Here is a 21,390-nt window from a genome sequence, read left to right on the forward strand (position 1 = left end):
AGCTGTGTGGACGGGAATGGGCTGGACTCAATTCACACACCAAATCTTCCTGGTTGCTGTACTGTATCTTAAGTCTACGTCTACCTCAAGGTCGCAATACGTATGTCAAGACTCTCTAAAGGAAATGCCCCGCAAAGAGGATGTTGGAGGAGTTCCTTCCGCCAAACAGCGGGGTACCTACCTCATGTTCGACCGATGTCGACAGGGGTGTGCGTGAATATGGGTGGACTTCAGCCGTGTCGCTTGCCTCCCACATCCTTTCACTGCACGCCTTGCCCTCCCTCGTCTCCCTACAAGACACAAACCCACCGCGCTCAGCGAAACTCGTCGTTGCGGTTGACGTTGCGAGAGCCCACCACCTGAGAGGACACTTGTCCAGGACCGCCCTGCGGGGCGAGTTGGCCGCTGCGCCACTCATACTCCGACTGCATGTCCCTGATAAGTCTGTCCAGCTGGTCGACGTTGACGTTGGGAACCGGATAAGGCGGCGGCGGGTTGTTGATTCCCGTCACCTGGTTCTGGTGACCTTGCGCACGCAGCTGTTGTGCTCTGTCGACCACATCCCTCAGCCGGACCTTCTCCAAAGGCTTGTTGCGATCGGGATGGTGCGGCCTGTACCAGTATGGCGACGGCGGTCCAACCGGCCTGGGATAGTTCACAGCGTCCTCCAGATCCAGGCAGTGAGGAGCGATGCCGTCCACGACGTGAGGCTCCGCAAGGAAAACCAGGTAGACGCTGTCTGCTACGTTGGTGCCGTTCGCTTGGTCTGCATCAAGCAGCATCTTGAAGAAGCCGCGCGTCCTGTCACCCCATCCCTCTATTCCCACCGAAAATCCAGCGAGGCCGAACATCACGAAATGAATCTCCACCGGCAAGTTGTTGACGTTGTTCGGGTCGAGGAGCTGGTGGATGAAACGGACGAAGCCTCTGAGGACTGGGTCGTCCAGGTTGCCGAGTTGAGTGGGCACTGGGCGGGTGCCATGCCGAGAGATGACCTGGTAATATCGCTGTGTAGGAAGACCAGCAAGGTGCCCAGCGACTTGCGGCGAACCGTGATCTTGAGGGTTGTTGGCGACGTTGACGTACTGATGCACCGAGTTGATGACAGTCTGCACCTGTTGAGCAATTGTTGGATCCCCGGGCCCGTTGGAATAGCGTGCAGAGCCAAGAATCAGCCAGTGCTCTCCTTCCGGACGCAGTGTTGGTTTGTACGTCCGGGCTAGCCTGTACATCTCGAGTTCTTCTTCGCTGGCAAGCACTTTCTCACGAAGTCGTTGATCTTCTGCGGTAAGCTCACTCGCCGCTTTCCAATTGAGCTTCATCGTATCCTCCGGCATGTCACAGTCGTCTGGATCGTCCGCGCAATTCTCGCAATGCTCCTGGTCTTGGACTTGCTTGCACTGCTGGCGATCCCCATCGCGACACGGCGTACAGAACTTTCTCAGTTTGTTCAAGCGTTTCGACAGCCCATTGCGATGGCGATCCGCTATCGAGCGCACTCTGTCGGTAATGCTTTGCATGGCATCGTTGCGCCAGGACTGACGTGCTTTCACCAGTGCGGCCGCATCAGGTACCAGCAATCCCCACTCGAAAGCTGTCTCGAACCTCGACCCAGTGCCTTCACCAAGTCCCTCCCAGTGATTGTATTCATCGCGACTGAGAGCTCTGTTGTTGTGGATCCAGATGATGGGTGAGTTGCCGTCTGGCTGCCACATAATGCGTGCGAGGGCTGGATGAAGCTCACCATCCTCATCTACATACGCGCTCTCAACACCCAGACCAAGTCGAACAGGCAAGCGGCCGTTGCGGAACGCCACTTCCAGAATCGCGACAAGCTGCTGGTAGTCAAGATCAGCCACTCTGGTGACTTCTGACAATTGCTGTCCCAGAGCCTCGTCGGCGCCTTCCTCGTCTTGGCTGAATTTGTCTGCGTGCTCCTCGTTGAACCACGCAATGAACTCCTCGCTGAGGTGATCATGTGTGACGTCGCCGTTCTCGAGAGTGGAACCGGGAAGGCCGTATTCCGGGATGATCATCCGCATGAGTTCGTGCCCAGTGAATCGGTGAAGTCCCAGGCCGAGGGTCAGCAGTTGGTGTTGTATCGAGATTGCCAGCGCATTCGGGCCACACAGCAGGCCAACAGACGAAGTCCACTGTGGAAAGTTGTGCCGCCAAACGGTGTCGGCGAGGCTCCCGAGTGCCGCCCGACTACCAACCACACCACCGTTGAATGACTGCCGTGTTACTGCAGTGTCAGCCTCGAACGACTCCTGGGAGCTCTCGTCCGACTCCTCGTCACCGAGCTGTTCATCTTGCATGATCTTCTCCAGCTGAGAGGCAGGACCAGCCTTGTTGAGAAGAAACGCGATTAAATCCTCACTGGTACGAGACTTCCGATCAGGCCTCGCCCCCTCACCTTCCTTGTCTTGTCCATATTGATCTGTCGCACGATTCTTCCCCTTCCAGTACCCCAGGCGTTCTGCCTCAGCCATCAGGTTGACGGATGACATGGCGTGGAACTTGGAAGCGCTGCTGGGCGTTGGTCGTGGCAGCAAGCCATTGAGAGCATCCTCCAGCTGAAGAAACCTGCGCATCTCATCGACAGGTCCGCGCGACGGGATACCACGAGACTTGAGTGCTGCTATCAGTTGTTCCTTGTGCCAGAACCAATAGTACCCGCCATATTCGTCCGGCTGCGTATCGTCAAGAGCCGGATCGCGGGGATGGAGAATGTGCCAGCTCCAGATCGCAAGGTCGACAAGCTCGACATGCGACCGCAAGTCGCCTTGACGGAGATCAGCATTCGACTGAGTGATCTGACGTTGCGTGCCCAGTCGTGACCGCGTCTCACAGTACTCGCAAAGATCCTGGTCGGCCTATACATTCTCAGAGCTCATGCAGATGTCGCATCTGTCGTCATGCGTCAGTCGAGGGGGTGCCATGCCGGGAGCTGCCTGTCCAGTACATCTCTCGATACAGGCAGAACAGCAAGGACGCCGGTCGTCGCAGGGAGACTTGTTCTGCTTGCACGGAGGGCAATCGATCTGCTTCTTCGAAACACCGCTCTGCATCCTCTTGGATCGATTACCCCTCAGGCGCCTTTTCTCGTTTTGGGCCTCCCTCTGTTCCGGAGTCTGCGCATTCCTTATCTTCTGCTCGTACTCCCGCCTCGCCTTATTCTCTGCCTCCCTCTGTTCCGGAGTCCGCATTTTCCTTCTCTTCTGCTCCTGCTCCTGCCGCGACTTGTTGGTGGCCTCCCTCTGCTCCGGAGTCTGCGCTTTCTTTCTCTCCTGCTCCCCCTTCCGCTTCGCCTTTCTCTCCTGCTCCCCCTTCCGCTTCGCCTTTCTCTCCTGCTCCCCCTTCCGCTTCGCCTGTCTCTCTGCCTCCCTCTGTTCCGGAGTCCGCGCTTTCTTTCTCTTCTGCTCCCACTCCCGCCTCGCCTTATTCGATGCCTCTCTCTGTTCCGGAGTCCACGCGGCCTTTCTGCTCTTGTCATTCTTCCTCTTTGCCTCCCTCTGTGCTTCAGTCAGTGTGCGCTTTTGCTTCGGTCCTTGAATCCCCGCGGCCTTGTTCCTGGCACGTCGCTCCCGATCACTCTTGTTCCTTGCCTCTTTCTGTTCGTCAGTCTCCGCTTTGCGCTTTCCCTTGGCTGGAGCTTCCGTCGCGACGACCTCGTCCTCGTCATCGTCCGCCTCAGCAGGAGGCTCAAAGTCTCTAGGTGTGCACAGGCGTTGCTTCTTTTTTGCTGGTTGTCCGGAAGAGGAGTGCTCGTCGGTCCCGCTGGATTCGCCGTCTTTGTTCTTCGGCTGCTCATCCTCAGCACCTAAATTACGGAAAGAAAGGGTCAGCAGATGTCTCGACAGTCGGATGAAAGATGGGAAGGTCCTAGAGCGCCGCGCAGTCTATGCAACATGCGCGCATCTTGGAGGAGCCTTCCACCCATCAGTTTGACGTACGCTTCTTTGCCTCGCCCCCACCTTTGTTCCGCTTCTTAGGTCCCATGCTGGTGAACTGCGGCTGCGCTGGGGAGAGAGAGTGTTGTGATGCAAGCTTGTGGTTGATGCGCCAGTGTGCAGTGATAGCTTGCTGGTGTTGGGTGGCAACAGAGAGGTTGAGGTTCGAAAGCGGAAGGTGGTGAAAATGTGGCAGGATCTTCTGTTTACCTTGCGTGGCGGATCGACGGTGAATAGGAAAGACGTCATGTTTCAGGCTAGCGCGTCTTCACATGCAGGTAGCCTCCTGAGCTCGTTTGCCAAAACTCCTACCTCTTCTTCTTGTACCTCTGCCGCCTGAATCCTTGAGTCGTTCTCAACTTACCAAGTGGCCTGTATCATGGCGCACGACACCAACACCGCCGCGGAAGTCCCAGATATGGTTGCGTGGGAAGAGGACATGGAACAAGACGAAGATGACTGGTCCACGGTTGTTGGGTCCGACGAGGGGTTCGACTCTATCGGCTCCGACGAGACTCTAGGGGAGGAGATGTCTCTGCTAGATCGCGTGCAGATGTGGGATGGCAAAGACGCAGGTCAGTACCATCTCTGGTGCCATGCGCCGCGGTACGCCGTACACTGACAGTCCCAGTTGAGTTGAAAGCTATCCTGGCCGAGATCGGTGCCCCGTCCAAAGCAAAGGACTATGATGCGGTCGAAGAGTGCTGTGTAGCCTTCTTTTCACGACAGGACGAGGTTTATTTTGCCACTGGGCGCGAAGACGTCTTTCCGCCATACGTGTCTGCGCGACTGTGCTTCTACATGGCGTGCGCGACAGCGGGCATGAAGGGTCCTCACGACAGTGACACCTACCTCGAGTTGGCCTGTACCTGGATCGATAAGGCTTTGGCAGACGAAAAGGCTTCGGAGGGCGACAAGGGCGTCAGCAAGCGTGTCGTGGAATGGCATGATTTCATCCACAAGACGTGCGTGGAATGCGGTCTGCACAAGGGTCAGCCTGCTGCCATAGTCTTCACGAACATATCATTTATGCTGACCGCCTTCACCAGTGTCTTCAAGCTCAGAGTCTCCAAGCTCACCGGCCCCTGCTCTGACACCTGCTCCAATGCCGTCCGCTACTCCAATGCCGACCGTGGCAGCCCCGCTGCCAGAGCCCACGACGGAGGAGCAGAAGGCGGCGGACACCGAGGCAGGGTGGAAGAAGTATGGCGGCATGAATGAGGAGGAGGCGAAGAGCATCAGCACTCGTAGGAAGTACAAGAAGCTTCCTGTCCGCCTGCGAATGCAGACCGCGGTTGATGCGCACCAGCATGAGAAGGGAAACAAGCAGATGGCCTTGGACAGGTCGCAGAGCCGGGTCCAGAAGCCTGGCAGGAAGAGCGTGTTCGGTCTGTTCGAGGGTCGCGCGAAGGAAGAGATCGAGAAGGGAGACGATGGTCATGGGAGTGGGTGGATGCGCACATGAACAGGACAGCTCGATAGCGTTGGTGCAGAGGCTCGCTGCAAGACATGCTGGCAAGAAGTGAGGTTTTAGAAGCGATTGGACTAATTAGTGGAAGGCTTCTCCTGTCACGCATAGACGTCGCAATTGCTCCAAAGGAACTGCGTTACGATCGCCGTATCTTGTTCTCTGGTCCTATTGGTGTTTGAGTTGAGTTGGTTGAGCCAGATCTGCGGTTCGTGAGTCGCAAAGCATTCGAGTGTCAAATTCTCAGATGGGCCGTGACTAAATCTAGCCACCCTCGTTAGAACCTCCCGTCGTTAGACTTGGAAGGCGCCCCACCAACGTCTGCTGGCGCACCACCAACCATACCCTGAGAACCATCTTCCACCTCACAACAACACACATCACTCCGACCGACCTGACCGCCGCACTGCACCCTTCAAGATGGCGGAATTCGTGCGGGCTCAGATCTTTGGCACGACCTTCGAGATCACGAGCAGGTACGCACCGTGGAGGGGCAAGACCGGATGCGGTGGGAAGAGACATACTGATTGCTGCTAGATATACCGACCTGCAGCCGGTCGGTATGGGAGCCTTCGGGCTCGTCTGGTAAGCAGGGCACGTCCTCGAAACACAAGAAACATGGTTCTGACCTCGAATCAGTTCGGCGAAGGATCAGCTCACATCGCAAGCGGTGGCCGTCAAGAAGATTATGAAGCCTTTCAGCACGCCGGTCCTCTCGAAGCGCACGTATCGCGAACTCAAGCTGCTGAAGCATCTCAAGCACGAGAACGTAAGACCGCGCATCCGCAGGAAACAAACACAACGTGTGGTGCTGAAACACAGCGCAGGTCATTAGCTTGAGCGACATCTTCATCTCGCCCCTGGAGGACATGTATGTTGGTCAGTGTGCTCCAGTATCCAGCCTGTCGGTCTTTCCATTGACACCCTACAGTGACCGAGCTGCTCGGGACCGATCTACACCGACTTCTCACCTCGCGACCTCTTGAGAAACAGTTCATCCAGTACTTCCTCTACCAGATCCTGGTAAGCCTGGCAGCCGTACCACTTCGACTTGGCTATTTACTGACATTCGCAGCGCGGCCTCAAATACGTCCACTCTGCCGGTGTCGTCCACCGAGACCTCAAGCCCTCGAACATCCTCGTCAACGAAAACTGCGACTTGAAGATCTGCGACTTCGGCCTCGCCCGTATACAAGACCCACAGATGACCGGCTACGTCTCCACGCGATACTACAGGGCTCCCGAGATTATGCTCACATGGCAAAAGTACGACGTGGAGGTGGACATATGGAGCGCGGGATGTATCTTCGCGGAGATGCTCGAGGGCAAGCCACTTTTCCCGGGCAAGGACCACGTCAACCAGTTCTCGATCATCACCGAGTTGCTCGGCACTCCGCCAGATGATGTTATCTCCACCATTTGCAGCGAGAACACCCTGCGATTCGTGCAGTCCCTTCCCAAGCGCGAGCGGCAGCCGTTGAAGAACAAGTTCAAGAACGCCGACCCGCAAGCCATCGAGCTCCTCGAGCGAATGCTTGTCTTCGACCCGCGGAAACGTGTCAAGGCTGGCGAAGCGCTGGCCGACCCGTACCTCTCGCCTTACCACGATCCGACTGACGAGCCAGAGGCCGAGGAGAAGTTCGACTGGTCGTTCAATGACGCAGACCTGCCAGTCGACACATGGAAGATCATGATGTATGTTGCTCTCCCTCAAACATCGTGAGCGTTCCCAAGCTGACCGCGCTTGCTACAGGTACTCCGAGATCCTCGACTACCACAACGTCGACTCGAACGCAAACGAAATGGCTGAGAACGGGGATCCCATTGTCGCATGAGACGCAGCGAGGTCATGAGGTTACGTACAGAGGTGCTCAGGAGTTCACACGGAGAGAGACAGGACGCTGTTGAAACCCCTTCCAGCGTTACTCGCCTCAAATGAGATGCTTTCGGGCGAATTGATAAGATAGCGGTGGGTATACACGGAGCAGCTGATGATGACTGGCATTGAACAATGATTCGTTCTTGGAAGGTATATACTTATCATCACGACTACTTGGCCACTTGCTTGGTATGGTGAGCCTTTGGGCGCCATAGGCATCGTACTAGCTTCCAATGACCAGACGTCCGCCTTGCAATCACTTAAGTTTTGGTACTCTATTCAAATTTCCAGACACATACTATCCGCAATTCGTACCAGTAGGCGTGTTTCCAGCGAGGCAGCAGGTGAATGTGGTTTCGATTTGCGTTATCCCAGCTCTCTCCAAAGCTTGACCCAACGTCAGCCCTACCGCGATCGACATTACACCGCATACCTCGTGCGTTGTACCGTAAGCTCTGCAGCCACCAGCACCAGTATACCTCCGTCATCCTGTCCAGCTGGACCTACTAGCAGCATGAAGTCCTCCACCGAAAGTTGACAGCCTCCACCCACCACCACCACCACCACCATGTTCGAACCCCTCGTCTGCATCGTCGACTTCCATCACGCCCGCGGCCCGGAAATCCAACAATGGTTCGGCGCCTCCACCCCGGACCCCACGAGCGAGAACGACTGGCACCTGATCCCCTACATGGCCCTGCCGGACGGGGCCCACCAGTCCGCGGAAGAGTTCTCCTACTTCAGCCTCGTCTACAAGGGCCGCGCGGGCGAGGACGTCGAGCCCACGTCCGTATTCGGGATCAGCTGTATGCACCAGATCGACAGCGCGGAGCTGCTGTACCGGAGCGAGGAGGTGACGCGGAGTGCGGTGCAGAAGGCTGTGGTGGCTATTACGGATAAACCGCAGGACTTTAGTGGGATCAGAGCGAAGTTGAGCGCGGTGACGAGGGCGTGGTTCGCGCAGAGGGATTTTAGGGATGTGGAGATTTTGGAGGTAGGTTAGTGTTTTGGTCTGGCTTCTGGGGTGGGAGAGGCTGTGTGCTGATTGCGTGGTGTAGAGGTTCCAGGAGAGTTTAGTGAAGGATGATGTTGGGCATGAGGATGAGAGGGATCAGCTGTTTGGGTTGAGTCTGAGGGAGCTGGTGCATACTTTCAAGTGGCAGACGTTGGTGTTGTTGAAGGCGATGCTGTTGCAGCCGAAGATGCTGTTCTTTGGGTCGCATTGCGAGAGGGTGTGCGAGATACAGTTCTCGTTGCTATCGCTCATACCTGGGCTGGTGCGGAGTCTGCAAGACTGCGCGGACCCGCAGATGGATCGCTATGCTGAGACGGTGAGGAAGCCTGATTCTGTCCGGACGAGCGATCGTGCGTCCATGCTCAGGTTCATGGGCATACCGCTGCAATTGTTCGGGAGGGGAAGCATCTTCGGCCCGTACACCCCTTTGCAGCAGCTCGATACTTTGACAGACTTGGGCACGAAGAGCTACATTGTTGGCAGCACGAATACATTGCTGTTGCAGCAACGAGACCGATATTGCGACCTCCTGGTGAACCTCGACGACAACAGTGTGACTGTCATATCCATGGCTCTGCGATCTGCGCTCGCCCTCTCCACTGCGGATAGGCGATGGATCGACTTCATCACGCAAGCAGTCAACGACACCTGGGACGACGCTGATCCGACCAGACCCACGACCTACGGCTACGCTGGAAGCGAGGATTTCATTCGCCTGCAGTTCGAAGAGTATCTGCTCGCCATGCTATCCTCCATGAAGTACCACTTTTACCTCGACTCCCACAGCGAGGGCGACCGAAAGGCTCTCCTCGCAAATGTTGAAGGAGATCCTGCCATGGAGTTCTCCACGCATTATCTCGACGCATGGCAGAACACAGAGAACTTCAAGCTTTGGCAGAGGACGACCGAGAGTCATCTCTTCGATGTCGTGGAGCCGCGGCATCCTTGTGCGGGCGGATTGACGATTGAAGATGTTCAGAGGCGGCTGGCGAGTCAAGTCGCGGAGCTACACTTGGACGAGCGCTTCAGCCAAACGAAGGAGACGGTCAACAAACGCTTAGCGGACGGCCGAACACAGGTCACGTCCGCCTTCAACAAAGTCTGGGCGGACATCGAAGTCATGCGCGAAGCCCAGCGCAAACGATCCGAAGAGGCGAAAGCTGCTGCTGGGTCAGCACCGCCCGTTTCAGAGAAGTCGCCAGCTGGGACCGCCAAGTTCAACAAGCCAGACATGCAGCAGGCGCAAGCGTCCGTGGCCGCGGCAAGTCAACGAGCGGGAGCATATCTCAGCTCCTGGGGCGCGTGGGCGAGCGAGAAGAGGAAGAGTGGTTGGAGGTCAAGCTCGGGATCAGAGCAGGGAGGCGATCAGAGGCCGAAGGTGACGACCGTTAGTGAGCTGTCGAAGGAGAAGGACACTGGACCCGCTGGGTCTGGTGAAGCAGGGCCGGCTGCTGATGAAGAGGCTACTGAAAAGAAGGGTAGTATATGAGGACGAATTCAGGAACTTATGATAAGGACCATTGGGCGGTGAACGATGATGCTCAGCAAACCATCTTCGATAGAAGCGTCGAAGGACGGACGTCTCACGGTTGCAGCGCCGGTATCGTGGCGAAGGAGTGGCAATGGCAAGACTGAAAGGCGAACGCCTCCTCATGAAGGTTCTCCAGGTTGCAGCATGGCTCCGCTTCGCGCAGGTAAGAGCATACGTATTGAATGTCAAGCCATGTAATCCTCACTCTATCTACTCCTGTGTTGCAAAAGAGCAGAACATATCGTTAGCCATTTCACCCACTCCTTTCTTTGCAAGTATACCAGGAAGAAGAAACACCGCACTAAATCAGAACAGCAAAAGAAGGAAGAGAAGAATCCCATCACCAGCACGTCCCTCAACAACGACGAAGAAGGGAGTAGAAAGAGAAAACAGGAATTCAGAAGAGCAAAAGAAGACTTCCCTAAGGAGGAGCAGAAGAACAATGTTACTTCTGGTGTTTTTCTGTGTGTATCCCAGGGTGTCCTTGGCAGCCCTGTCTTCCCAAGCTATTTCAACATGCCAATTACATGTTCATGGCGCCGCATTGCGGCTTCAGCCGTGCTCCCAGGAGCGGTGGTGGAACCCAAACCCCCATATACTCACCTTATCTAGCACCTACTGTGCTAGCGTTCGAACCCCGTGCTCCCTTGATACGGTGGTGGAATCCTAGCCCCATATACTCACCTTATCCAGCACCTACTGTGCTAGCGTTCGAACCCCGTAAGGGGACTCAAACGAGATCGCAGACTGCAAATCTGCGATATGGGGAAGGTCCACCACCGCGGCACGGAGCACGGCGTGGTGTGCTTGAGGACGGAGGAGGGAACCGTTGTCTAGGCCTGCTCGGTGCTGGCTGCTCGGTTGAAAGAGGTATCTCTAAAATGATATGTATTGGTTGTAAAGACGGTGCCGGGGTTTGTGCCGGTGGGCATGGGGAAGGGGGTGGAAGTCTGTGATGCTGCAGTGTGAAAGGTCGTGCTGGGAAGAACTCGGTGGGGCTCTTGAAATCATCGTCGGTCCGTGGATGTAGCAAGATCGTATCAGTCAATTGGTATATACAGTTTCATAGCCCTACCTGTCCCAACGGCCCCCCATATGACAATGCACTTATCACTTCGCCGCGTTCAGCTTCTCCGTCAACTCTGGCACCTTTTCAAACAGATCTCCCACCAGCCCTACGTCCGCAACCTGGAAGATTGGTGCATCTTCGTCTTTGTTGATCGCCGCGATGACCTTGCTATCCTTCATTCCCGCCAGATGCTGGATCGCTCCTGAGATCCCAGCGCATAGATACAGTTGCGGTGCCACGTTCTTCCCGGTCTGCCCAACCTGAAGCGAGTTGTCCGCGAAGCCAGAGTCCACAGCTGCCCGCGACGCTCCGATCGCTGCGCCTAATGCGTCTGCCAACGGAGGCATGAGTCGGTCAAACTCCTCTTTGCTCTTCAACCCCCGACCGCCCGAGACGACCTTCTCCGCCGTCGCAAGGTCTGGACGATCTGATTTGGCCAGGTCTTCGCTGATCCATTCGGTGGGACAAGAGGCCTTGGGGTCAGTTCCTTCCTCGATGCTGGCAGAGCCGCCCTCTGCTGCGCCGGCTGGGAAGGCTGTGCCGCGGATCGTAATCAGCTTGGGCGAGTCCTCCGATTGTACCGTGAGTAAGGCATTGCCGGCATAGATGGGCCGAATGAAAGTATCCTCGCTTTCGATCGATGTAATGTCGGAGATCTGCTGGACGTCGAGGAGGGCGGAGACGCGGGGCATGAGGTTCTTGCCAAAGGCGGAGTGGCCGGCGAAGACATGTGTGTAGCCGCCTTTCTTAATGTTCTCAACCAGGAGAGGGGCGTAGTTCTCGGGCAGGCCGCGGTCGTAGTCGCCATTCTCGACGTAGATGACCTTCTCGAGACCCTCGACTTTGGAGGCTTCCTCGGCGACGGCTTTGACGTTGGAGCCGGCAACGAAGCCGTGGATGGGGCCGGAGAGCTTTTGGGCGGCGGATATGGAGGCCAGGGAGGACATGTTCAGCTTGCCTTCGCGTTGTTCGAGGATGGCCAGTGTGGACAGTAACCGTTGGAGGGTGGCATTGCGGGAGGCGCGGAGAACGGGGGTGGTTCGCTGTTGGCGCAGGCAGGTGCTCGCCTGCCGGAGCAGGCCATTGCGAAGGGGAGGGGTCATGCTGGCGGGTGGACTGTGGCCAGATGGGAGAAGGAAGGGAAGGTCGTCAGTCGGATGTCGACATTGAGATGCGATGTCGGCTATACAGAGCCGAGCAAGGCAGAGATGCGAAGATGCCTGAGCGGGTCCATCCGTTGCTAGCGTGATTGAAGTTGGAGGCCGCGGGCTTGCGACACGTCCGACGCTCAATGCGCATCGAAGTGGAAGCCAATACTCCCCAGACTGATCACAGCGCGGCGTATACCACCAAACAAAATACACAAAACTCGAAGGAGGGGCCGGCTGGAAAGAAGGTAGCGCGAACAGGTGCGCGCGCGTCAGGAGGCTGTTGAAAACGAAGGAGCAAGGACAGCAAGATGGAGGGCTTCGCGGACGAGGACAAGCAGGCGCCGGGTCAGGCGTCGGATGAGATGATCCAGGCGGAGAACGAGGAGGTGGAGGCGCAGAACCAAGAATCGCAAGACCGAGACACCTCCATGGCAGAAGGCACAGACGATGCGACGGTCAAGGAGCAGCAGCCCGAGGAAGCAGATGCCTCGAATGCGCCGATATCAGACAACCCCATCGACGCACCCGAAGCGCCCAGACCCGAGAATGCCGAGGATGCTGGCGACGATGCGGACATGGCAGACACCAAGGACGGGAGCGAGGCCGTGGGAGCGACAGAGGCCGCGCCGGCCATCACAAAAGCAGCGGTAGAGCAGTCGGCGCGGGCGCACCTGATCGAACAGAACCATGCCATCATCCTTCCTTCGTACAGCGCGTGGTTTGACATGCACCAAATCCACAGCCTCGAGCGCAAGGCGCTACCAGAGTTCTTCAACAGCCGGAATCGCAGCAAGACGCCTGCAGTATACAAGGACTACCGCGACTTCATGGTCAACACATATCGTCTAAATCCGGCTGAGTACCTGACTGTGACAGCATGTCGGAGGAACCTGGCAGGCGACGTGTGCGCCATTATGCGTGTGCATTCTTTCCTTGAGCAGTGGGGCTTGATCAACTACCAGGTAAGAAGACGAAACATCGATGCTCAATCGGGCCTTTCGCTGACATGAAAACAGATTGACCCAGACACGCGCCCGTCAAATATCGGTCCACCCTTCACAGGCCACTTCCGCATTACTGCTGACACACCTCGAGGACTACAACCACTCCAACCTGCACCTAACAGCACAGTCACTCCTGGAAAGCCACACGCGGGCACAGAGCGCCTAGCTGCAGGCGGCAAAGCAGATCTGAACTTAGAAGTTCGGAGGAACATCTACGACGACAAGGGCAGGGATGTCACCCCCGCGAAACCGGACACTGGAGATGCAAATGGCGAGGCAGGTAAGAGTCTGGAAGACAGCCTCAAGCAGGATGGCAAGCAGTACTTCTGCTACTCGTGTGGCAAGGACTGCACGAGGGTGCGGTACCATTGCTCGAAGAACCCTCCCTCCAGCGCCACAACTCCCAAGCCAACAAAGGACCACCGATACGATCTATGCAGCTTGTGCTTCCAAGAAGCACGATTCCCCTCCTCAACCACAGCCGCCGATTACACAAAGCTGGAGAACGAGAATTATCGCAGCATAGGCGACAAGGACTCACCATGGTCCGACTCGGAACTCCTGCTCCTCCTGGAAGGTCTCGAAATGTTCGACGACAACTGGGAGTCCGTCTCCGACCACGTCGGCTCCCGCACCCGCGAAGAGTGCGTGCTCAAATTCCTGCAGCTCGAGATAGAGGACCGCTACGTCGACGAAGCACCCTCCGCCAACGGTGCCTCAGCATCCATCGCCCAAGACCTCTCCTACCTCTCCGGCGGTCGTCTGCCCGTCAACCAGTTCGACAACCCCGTCCTCAGCGTCATGGGCTTCCTCGCCGGCCTCGCCGACCCAGCCACTACCGCCAAAGCCGCCGGCAAGAGCGTAGACGAGATGCGCAAGACGCTCCGCTCGCAGATCGAACGCGAAGCCACTCCCGGCGCTGAGAAGTCTGCCGACGCTGCCTCAGCACCAGCCGAAGGCGGCGAAGCCGTTAAGAACGAGTCTCGCGCAGAATCAATGGATGTAGACGACACCACCTCACTCGCCACCCGCTCGCCCCCAAAACAGTCCCATGACCTCCCCACAACCGCACTCTCCCTCACCGCCGCCCGCGCCGCCGCCCTAGCCTCCCACACCGAGCGCCAACTCACCGCCCAAGTCTCCGCGGCCGTGAACCTCGAGTTGACAAAGCTGGAGCTGAAGATGCAGCAGTTCAGCGAGATGGAAGCGATGCTGCAGGCCGAGCGCAGGGAAGTGGAGCGGATGCGACAACGACTATTCACGGATCGATTGGCTTTTCGGAAGAGGGTGCGGGAGGTGGAGGGGCAGTTGGGGAGGATGAGGCTGGATGTTGGGATGGGAGAGAAGATGGGGATGGTAGAGGGGGAGGGCGCGGAGAGGGGGAGTGAGGGGCCGTATCGGGAGGGTGGGGAGGGGTTTATGAGGCATGAGATTTAGGCTGTTACTGTGGTAGCAAGGGGTTATGGGCGGATGTGTTCGGTGTTATGGCGGTTGTGTGGGTCTTCCTGTGCCAACAGGTGAATGGAGGTCGATCTGAGGGTGGTCAGCATAGATATGCTCGTTGGTCTTCGAGGAGAAGCCTCTTAACTGTACTTTATGATCGCACAATTTTCGAGCGCGTCAGAAATGGATGAGAGGATGTTTTTCAAGCTTCATTGTACTAGTCTGGCGAACTCATCGAGCTAGCTAAGGTAGAAAGGATCCGGTCTTTGGTGCTGCGCCCAAGACCTCGGACCAACCCACGCTGCTGCCAGTATCACCACCTGCCTTCAGAGCGCTCAAGTGTCGACGAGCACCTCTGTCGTCGGCTGTCGTCGAGTAGGTCATCAGATGAGGCCTTAGCAGCGCCCGTCCTCCATGTCGTGGTAGAGTGTGCCATGAGACACGGCGTCCCACGCTGCAGTCTCACCCACGAAGTCCCAACTTCCCATCATCCTGCCCAATGCTCTGCAGAATATCCACCATGTCCCCACCACTGGTCCCCACCTTCTTCTTGTCGAGACTCACCTTCGCCAAATTATTCTTTTTCTCTTGCAGCCTCAAGATCCCTTCCTCCACACTCGTACGCATGATGTAGCGCTTGATCTCCACCGGCCGCTTCTGACCCATGCGATGCACGCGGTCGATGGCCTGCTGCTCGACACCGGGGTTGAACTGCGGCTCCATCATGTAGACGCGCGAGGCGGCGGTGAAGTTCAGACCTTGGCCACCAGCCTTGATCGAGACGAGCAACACGGTGACAGCTGGGTCCGCCTTGAATGTCTCGATGACCGAGGCACGGGCTTTGAGGCCCATGCTACCATCGAGGCGAGCGTAGCCGATGTTTGCGTCGTCGAGAGCGACCTCGATCAAGTCAAGGTACGTGGTCCAGCCGGAGAAGATGACGGAGCGGATGGGCGGCTCGTCAATGCCCAAGCTAGCGGTCTCTGCCTCGTTCTTCCTGAGATCGTCGAGGAGTGCTTTGACTTTGGTTGAAGGTCCAGAGTAGTTCGATTCGTCCCATTGAGCCTTGCCCTTCCTCTTGCTCAGCTTGCGGCGAGAGTCAAGCATAGCTTTGAGTGCAGAACGACGAAGCTCGAAAAGGCCGAACCGAACATACTGCTCGCAGTGAGGACAATGGTGGTAGTGGTCGACGCGAAGCTTGGGGAGGGTGAGCGCGACATGGTCGTCCTTGCACGAGGGACAGATCAGGTGATAGCATGGCGTCAGATAGCCAAGGACATCGCGAGCATCTCCCTCGTCGGAAGAGTCGTCCTCGTCGGAAGACTCCTCATTGGAGGCCGGATTCGCTTCAGGGTCGTCCTTTGCATCACAGACTTTGCGACCACACTTGGTGCAAGTATCAGTCTCGCTCTCGGTCATCATGTGCAGTGTCTCATAAGCATGGCGCTCTGCGATGAACGTGCCGTCCTCCTTGTTCTCCTCGTCTGGCTCATCTCCAAGATCGATGGCGGTGCTGGCAGTGAGCCCCTCGAGCTCCTTCATGTCGTCCTCGTGAAGCATTTCCCGCCCATGAGCACAATAGGCGCGAAGTCGACCGATAGACTTCAGCATGTGAGCGTATGACTTCCCGCGGAAACGACTCTTCGACATGATCCTAATGTCCCTGTTGGCAGTCCGGGAAAACAGATGAACGTCGATAGCTTCTGCTTCCGTGAAATCGAGACGCACAATGTCTTCTCTGCGCTCAGGTAAGTCGATCCGCTCTTTCGTGCGACGCAGAGTGATGCCGTGGATGATCATTTGCAGATGGCCCACTGCGTCTTTGTTGCCCCCTCGCTTGATGGGACCCGAGATGTGCTGCGCAAAGCTGGTGCCATCGTCGAACGGCTTCAAGCGGAGGAATCTGACGAGCGAGCCAATGTCGCTGACGCTGTTCTGCAACGGCGTGCCGGTCAAGGCCCAGCGTCTCTGAGCTGCCAGTGCACGGCACGATTGAAAGAATTGGGTGTTTTGAGTCCTGATCTGATGGGCCTCATCAAGAACGATTCGGAACCACTGGATCGACCCCAGAGCATTGCGCCTCTTCGCCGGGTCGCTGAACTCGGACGATGCTGTGCTGTACGAGGTGAGAACGATGTCGTAATTCGCAAGTTCGTCGAAATCCTGAGTACGTGCTGGGCCGTGGTAACAGTAGATCTGTAGCAGACGCTTCTTCGTGTGCTGCTTGACCTGCTCCTGCCAGTTGGAAAGGACGGACTTCGGGCAGATGATAAGCGTCGCCTTGGAATTGCGTACGATATCCTCAAGATCAGCTGAAGGGGTTTCGCCGCCAAATCGAGCAGCTTCGTCCATGGTCGATGTGAGCAAGGCCAGAATGCTCAGCGTCTTTCCAAGACCCATCATGTCTGCCAAGATGCCGCCGCGCACTGGAGGTGGCTTCTCGCGAAGCTCATGGTTGGTGATCACGTTGTACCACACCTCGCCTCGGTTGCCCTGTCGGCTTTTCCAGAGTGAAGCTGCAGAGTCACCTCCGGAGACGCCGGTCGAGACACCGGCCGACTCACCATCAGCGCGCTCTCGAGTGGTCAGGAAGTGCAACGCCTGCTTCTGATGTGTCATGAGCGGCGTTGTAATCTTTGTGCCATCAGCCTCCATCTCTGGGATCTCGTCTGCAAGGTTGAAGAGCTCGTCGAGAATGCCCTCGGCCTCACGACGCATCTGTTCCTCTGTCCGAGCGACGCCGTAGCTGGGACCAGAGCTACGTTGAGGCTTCCGAGCCACTTTGTTGCTTGACGCATACTCTTCCGGGACCTGCGGATTCCAATACTCGATCCGGCCGACCATACCTGCTGGTGGTACGGAGAGGAAGAGCTGCTTTTGAGACAACATCACCCCGATACGCGTTGCCTTGTCTCTTGGTGCGAAAAGGATAATACTGATGTTGATCGGTCGAGAGATCTTGCATCCTTCGTATTCACCGTTCTGCTTCCGTATGGGATCCACAAACATCTTTAGTCGTAACTTGTTGACATGACTACCGTCGATGAGGGGGAGAATGGCGGATGCCGCCGCGTGATCCAGTCTGGCGAAGGCAATGGCCGTCGCGCTCTCTTGCGGTCTGTCGATGAGGTCGACGATCTGGGTCTGCACGTTGGGCCTGCGGAAGAAGACTCTCATCATCGGCCAGAAGTCGTTCGGTACGCCGGACTTGCTGTTCCTCGAACCGCGTGGGATCCGAAAGGCGCCTGCTTTGACCGAAATCTTGCCCAAGCACACTTCGCGGCTGTCTGCAACTCGGTTCTCGCTTACGACCACGAGGTCATCATCGTCGTTGGTGAGATCGATCGTGGTCTTGGCAGGTCCGGACTCTGCTGCAGTCTTCTCGCGTTCAGCTTTCATGTGATCTGATATAATCCCATCGGTGGAAACATCGAATTTCGCCTTGGACTTCTTGCGCTGCTGTTCATCTTCGTCTTCGCCATCCGCAGGTGTGTTTCGCTTCCGTGACACTAGCGCAGACTCCCGCTCGGTGACTCCGTATTGCTTCTCGAGCATTGAAGAGAGTCCAGGTCCTTGATCTTCTGCATCGATGGGGTTTGAGTCGTCACGGATGTCACTCCCAAGAGCCTGCTGTTCTGCTTGATCGCCGTCCACTGCCATCTTCAGGCGACCTACTGCGGCCTTCGGGTTGAGTAATGCTCTCGGATCGAATCGCACTGGACTCGGCTTTGCGTCACTTCCTGCAGCCGCAGCTGGTTTGCGAGACTGCGTCGGTCCTGTGTGGAGGCGTAAATAAATGGTATTGTAGGGAGCAGAAGGAAGACCACTCGTAGAGTCTTGTGTATAGAGGATGTTGTTATATCAAGTCATGGTGGTGGTAGAAGGTGGGTGGTGGGTGGGAAAGGTGAAAGGTTGGAGGTTGAGGTTGGTGGAGGGGAGCAGGGGATTGAGGGTGGTGGACCAGCTTAAGTAGTGGCCAGATTGCACCACGTGGCTGGCTCACCGTCCTTCAGCCGTTGTGATATCGTTTTGAGGAGGCAGTGAACTTCTTCTCGAGGACTTCGAGCAGGGGAAGACATACCATAGTTCGGCGCCTTCTTCTTAGACTTCTCCTGGGCTTTCGCATACCCTTTGGGATTGAGTAGTCGCATTGGATCCATCTTTGCGGTGGTCAACAGAACAATTTGCGTGGTATGCGACGTTATCGAGCGTCTGCACTGTCTTCGAGCAGCGGAGAATGTCCTTCACCTCCCGTTCACAGTGGCGACAGCAGCTGGTGACTTTCAAAGATCACATGGTCCAGGAGCGTTCCGGATCCGTTTCTCGACGAAAGGTGACATCATCGCGAAATGTCACATGTGAAAATCAAGCTCCGGTTTATGTTGTAATTCTTGTATTGCTGGTTGGTAAGAACAGAAGGATGAAGTGAGGTTGGAGTCATGGCCTTCAAGTCGCACATGCTGTAGATCTGGCTAAGCGCTAACGCTAGCGTAAGATAAGCGAGAAGCCTATTCTCTGCTGACATAGGTTCTTCTGATCTCACGTTCAAATAACAATATTGATCTCCTACCTCGAGAATAGTTCTCGATGGCTCGGTTCGCAGACGGAGCGCAATACCTGACATCACCAGGAGCATAATACAGTATCCAGTGAGATGTCGTGACGTTCGAGAATGACACGCCAACCGCAAGGCGTCAAGACAGGCTGAGACATATTCCATTCGCCATCCTATCAACCGGTCTCACTCTGTTCAAGGTACAAGGGTATGACTGCTCTACTAAGTCGCACCCTTCTTCTGCGGTACGTCGCCCAGCGCCTCGAAGCAATTCGGCCGGTTCCTGGTGTAAATCTCCTGGACCACCGGAACATCGCCCAACACCCCAATGTCATCCAGCGTCCCCGGCTTGACGATGTACATCTCAGGCATAAAGCCGGCCTCCACCCGCATCAAGTTCTTGCAACCCGAGCAGTAGAAGTTGGTCACTTCCTTGCCGGAATCGCCGCCTCTGGTCCAACTTTCTGTCTGGCCGCCCAACAGCTTGTACTGGGAAGCGTTAGCATAAGAAGAGTTTTGGCTTCTCTGGGACGCACTTGATCTTTCGAGACCATCACGTTGGTGCTGGAGAAGCGTCAGTACGGCGAATAGAAGAGATCGATCTCCCGTCGGCGTGTAGGGTGACTGACCTCCCATTCGCACCCGCGAACTTCTGGCACGGGATGCAATGGCAGACTACCTGGGGGAAGTCAGTTTGAGAATCTGCAGTCCTTCTCGTACACTACACACTGTGAAGCCAGGCTTCTCTGCTATCTCATACGTGTAGTCACCACAAGCACATCTTCCGGTTGGCATTTTTGCGGAGTTGTCGAGCTGTTGAGATTATATGCGTTCGCAGTACAGGGAATCAATCGAGCTTCTCTAGAGAATAAGTACAATGAATAATCAAACAGGTGGGGGCCAAAGAAGATTATAGATGGCATGGGAGGTAGGCTATACAGACGGCGACAGCCCCGCGGTGACGAGCCGAGGGCGGCAGCGCAAACAGAGTTCAGGAAACCTTCTTCAAGGGCACTAAGGTACATATCGTCAGGTATTTAACTCTACAGCACAGTGGGTATAGATGCATCGACTTTGACATCGGCATTTGCTAAAACTCGATATGTAGCTACTGACTGTAGTTGTGTGACCATACGAGTCGAGACGGCCATTATCAGATCAAACATCGCCTGGCCAGAGAATGGCATCCACAGACAAAGCCAGAGTGCTTCTGGTAGGCGCTGGCGGCGTCGGAGCCATGGCCTGCTATGCCTTGGAGTCTGGCGGCGGAGCAGAAGTCACCGCTGTCCTCCGCTCAAACTACGACGTAGTCGAACGCGAAGGCTTCTCCATCGATTCAATCGAGCATGGCAAAGGCATCAAAGGCTTCCGACCCTCGAAGATCAGGAAATCCGTGCCAAATGTGACTGATGAAGACCTCCCGCCATTCGACTACATCGTGGTGACCACCAAGAATATCCTCGACGTGAGACCCAATGTGCTGGACCTGATCGAGGCAGCAGTGACACCAGGAGTTTCCGCGATCGTTTTGCTGCAGAACGGACTGAACATCGAACTGCCAATTATCGAACGCTTCCCGGACAACACTGTCCTCTCCGGCGTCTCCATCATTAGCGCTTCCGAACCTGAGAAAGGCCACATCGTCCACGAGTTCACTGACACCTCGAAGGTCGGACCATTCCCATCGCTCAAAGTACCCTCATCGGAGTCTGTGGCCGCAGCGAAATGGTTCGTAGAGCTGTACAACAGATGCGGTAGAGTCAATTGCCAGTTCGATGAGGATGTCTCGTTCACCCGCTGGCGAAAGCTAGTGTACAATTCCAGTTTCAACTCGGTCAGCGCAATCCTCAACATGGGCGTAGTCCGGATGCGGATGACGCGGCACGTCGTGGACGACCTGATCAAGCCCATCATGGCTGAGATTTTCGCCACAGCAAAAGCTGCTGGTGTTACGCTTCCGGAGGGTCTGGATATGCAAATGATTCGACTGGATCCGCCGGATGAGGACTTCTTGCCTAGTATGGGGCAGGATGCGGCGAAGGTAAGTTCGCAAACCGATCATTGCGCTGTTGGAGGCTGACGCGATCCAGGGGAATTATATGGAGGTCGAAGTCATTGTCGGAGCACCACTGAGAGAGGCGGAGAGACTCGGGGTTGCTACGCCCACGCTCAAGACGATATATGGATTGCTGCGAGGCCTGCAAGTCAAGGCCAAAGAGCGAAAGGGAGCCTGGAAAGCTGAGTTCGAGGAGGATAACCCTTATTACTGATTCTGCTTGCGTAGCATTCGTAAGCCATAAAACATCAGTGGTATCAAAGTGC

At 56.2% G+C, this 21,390-nt stretch overlaps 9 protein-coding genes across 9 annotated transcripts; 5 read left to right on the forward strand and 4 right to left on the reverse strand.

Moving 5' to 3' along the window:
- Positions 1–314: 314 nt before the first annotated feature.
- Positions 315–4,002, reverse strand: LTR77_000637 (uncharacterized protein; the record flags this gene model as incomplete). Its single annotated transcript, XM_064797902.1, has 3 exons — positions 315–2,785; positions 3,089–3,823; positions 3,957–4,002. The coding sequence occupies 3 exons, from the start codon at positions 4,000–4,002 to the stop codon at positions 315–317; spliced, it is 3,252 nt and encodes a 1,083-aa protein (XP_064664136.1).
- Positions 4,003–4,332: 330 nt separating this feature from the next.
- On the forward strand, positions 4,333–5,418 carry LTR77_000638 (uncharacterized protein; the record flags this gene model as incomplete). The annotated part of the gene is made up of 3 exons (XM_064797903.1): positions 4,333–4,528; positions 4,585–4,944; positions 5,003–5,418. The coding sequence occupies 3 exons, from the start codon at positions 4,333–4,335 to the stop codon at positions 5,416–5,418; spliced, it is 972 nt and encodes a 323-aa protein (XP_064664137.1).
- A 423-nt stretch (positions 5,419–5,841) lies between these two features.
- Positions 5,842–7,256, forward strand: HOG1 (MAPK protein hog1; the record flags this gene model as incomplete). Its single annotated transcript, XM_064797904.1, has 7 exons — positions 5,842–5,897; positions 5,959–6,006; positions 6,061–6,190; positions 6,249–6,300; positions 6,353–6,444; positions 6,497–7,116; positions 7,175–7,256. 7 exons carry the CDS (start codon positions 5,842–5,844, stop codon positions 7,254–7,256), a joined length of 1,080 nt encoding a protein of 359 aa, XP_064664138.1.
- Positions 7,257–7,868: 612 nt separating this feature from the next.
- On the forward strand, positions 7,869–9,804 carry LTR77_000640 (uncharacterized protein; the record flags this gene model as incomplete). The annotated part of the gene is made up of 2 exons (XM_064797905.1): positions 7,869–8,294; positions 8,359–9,804. 2 exons carry the CDS (start codon positions 7,869–7,871, stop codon positions 9,802–9,804), a joined length of 1,872 nt encoding a protein of 623 aa, XP_064664139.1.
- Positions 9,805–10,956: 1,152 nt separating this feature from the next.
- ETF1 (Electron transfer flavoprotein alpha-subunit) lies at positions 10,957–12,018 on the reverse strand (the record flags this gene model as incomplete). The annotated part of the gene is made up of 1 exon (XM_064797906.1): positions 10,957–12,018. The coding sequence occupies one exon, from the start codon at positions 12,016–12,018 to the stop codon at positions 10,957–10,959; it is 1,062 nt and encodes a 353-aa protein (XP_064664140.1).
- Positions 12,019–12,374: 356 nt separating this feature from the next.
- ssr2 (SWI/SNF and RSC complex subunit Ssr2) lies at positions 12,375–14,507 on the forward strand (the record flags this gene model as incomplete). Its single annotated transcript, XM_064797907.1, has 2 exons — positions 12,375–13,028; positions 13,083–14,507. 2 exons carry the CDS (start codon positions 12,375–12,377, stop codon positions 14,505–14,507), a joined length of 2,079 nt encoding a protein of 692 aa, XP_064664141.1.
- A 468-nt stretch (positions 14,508–14,975) lies between these two features.
- On the reverse strand, positions 14,976–18,673 carry LTR77_000643 (uncharacterized protein; the record flags this gene model as incomplete). Its single annotated transcript, XM_064797908.1, has 2 exons — positions 14,976–18,289; positions 18,595–18,673. The coding sequence occupies 2 exons, from the start codon at positions 18,671–18,673 to the stop codon at positions 14,976–14,978; spliced, it is 3,393 nt and encodes a 1,130-aa protein (XP_064664142.1).
- Positions 18,674–19,290: 617 nt separating this feature from the next.
- LTR77_000644 (uncharacterized protein) lies at positions 19,291–19,863 on the reverse strand (the record flags this gene model as incomplete). Its single annotated transcript, XM_064797909.1, has 2 exons — positions 19,291–19,743; positions 19,798–19,863. The coding sequence occupies 2 exons, from the start codon at positions 19,861–19,863 to the stop codon at positions 19,291–19,293; spliced, it is 519 nt and encodes a 172-aa protein (XP_064664143.1).
- A 385-nt stretch (positions 19,864–20,248) lies between these two features.
- Positions 20,249–21,338, forward strand: LTR77_000645 (uncharacterized protein; the record flags this gene model as incomplete). The annotated part of the gene is made up of 2 exons (XM_064797910.1): positions 20,249–21,109; positions 21,159–21,338. 2 exons carry the CDS (start codon positions 20,249–20,251, stop codon positions 21,336–21,338), a joined length of 1,041 nt encoding a protein of 346 aa, XP_064664144.1.
- Positions 21,339–21,390: the final 52 nt, after the last annotated feature.

This window comes from Saxophila tyrrhenica (genome assembly GCF_035928015.1).
Source record: "Saxophila tyrrhenica strain CCFEE 5935 chromosome Unknown scaffold_1, whole genome shotgun sequence".
Lineage (NCBI taxonomy): Eukaryota > Fungi > Ascomycota > Dothideomycetes > Mycosphaerellales > Extremaceae > Saxophila > Saxophila tyrrhenica.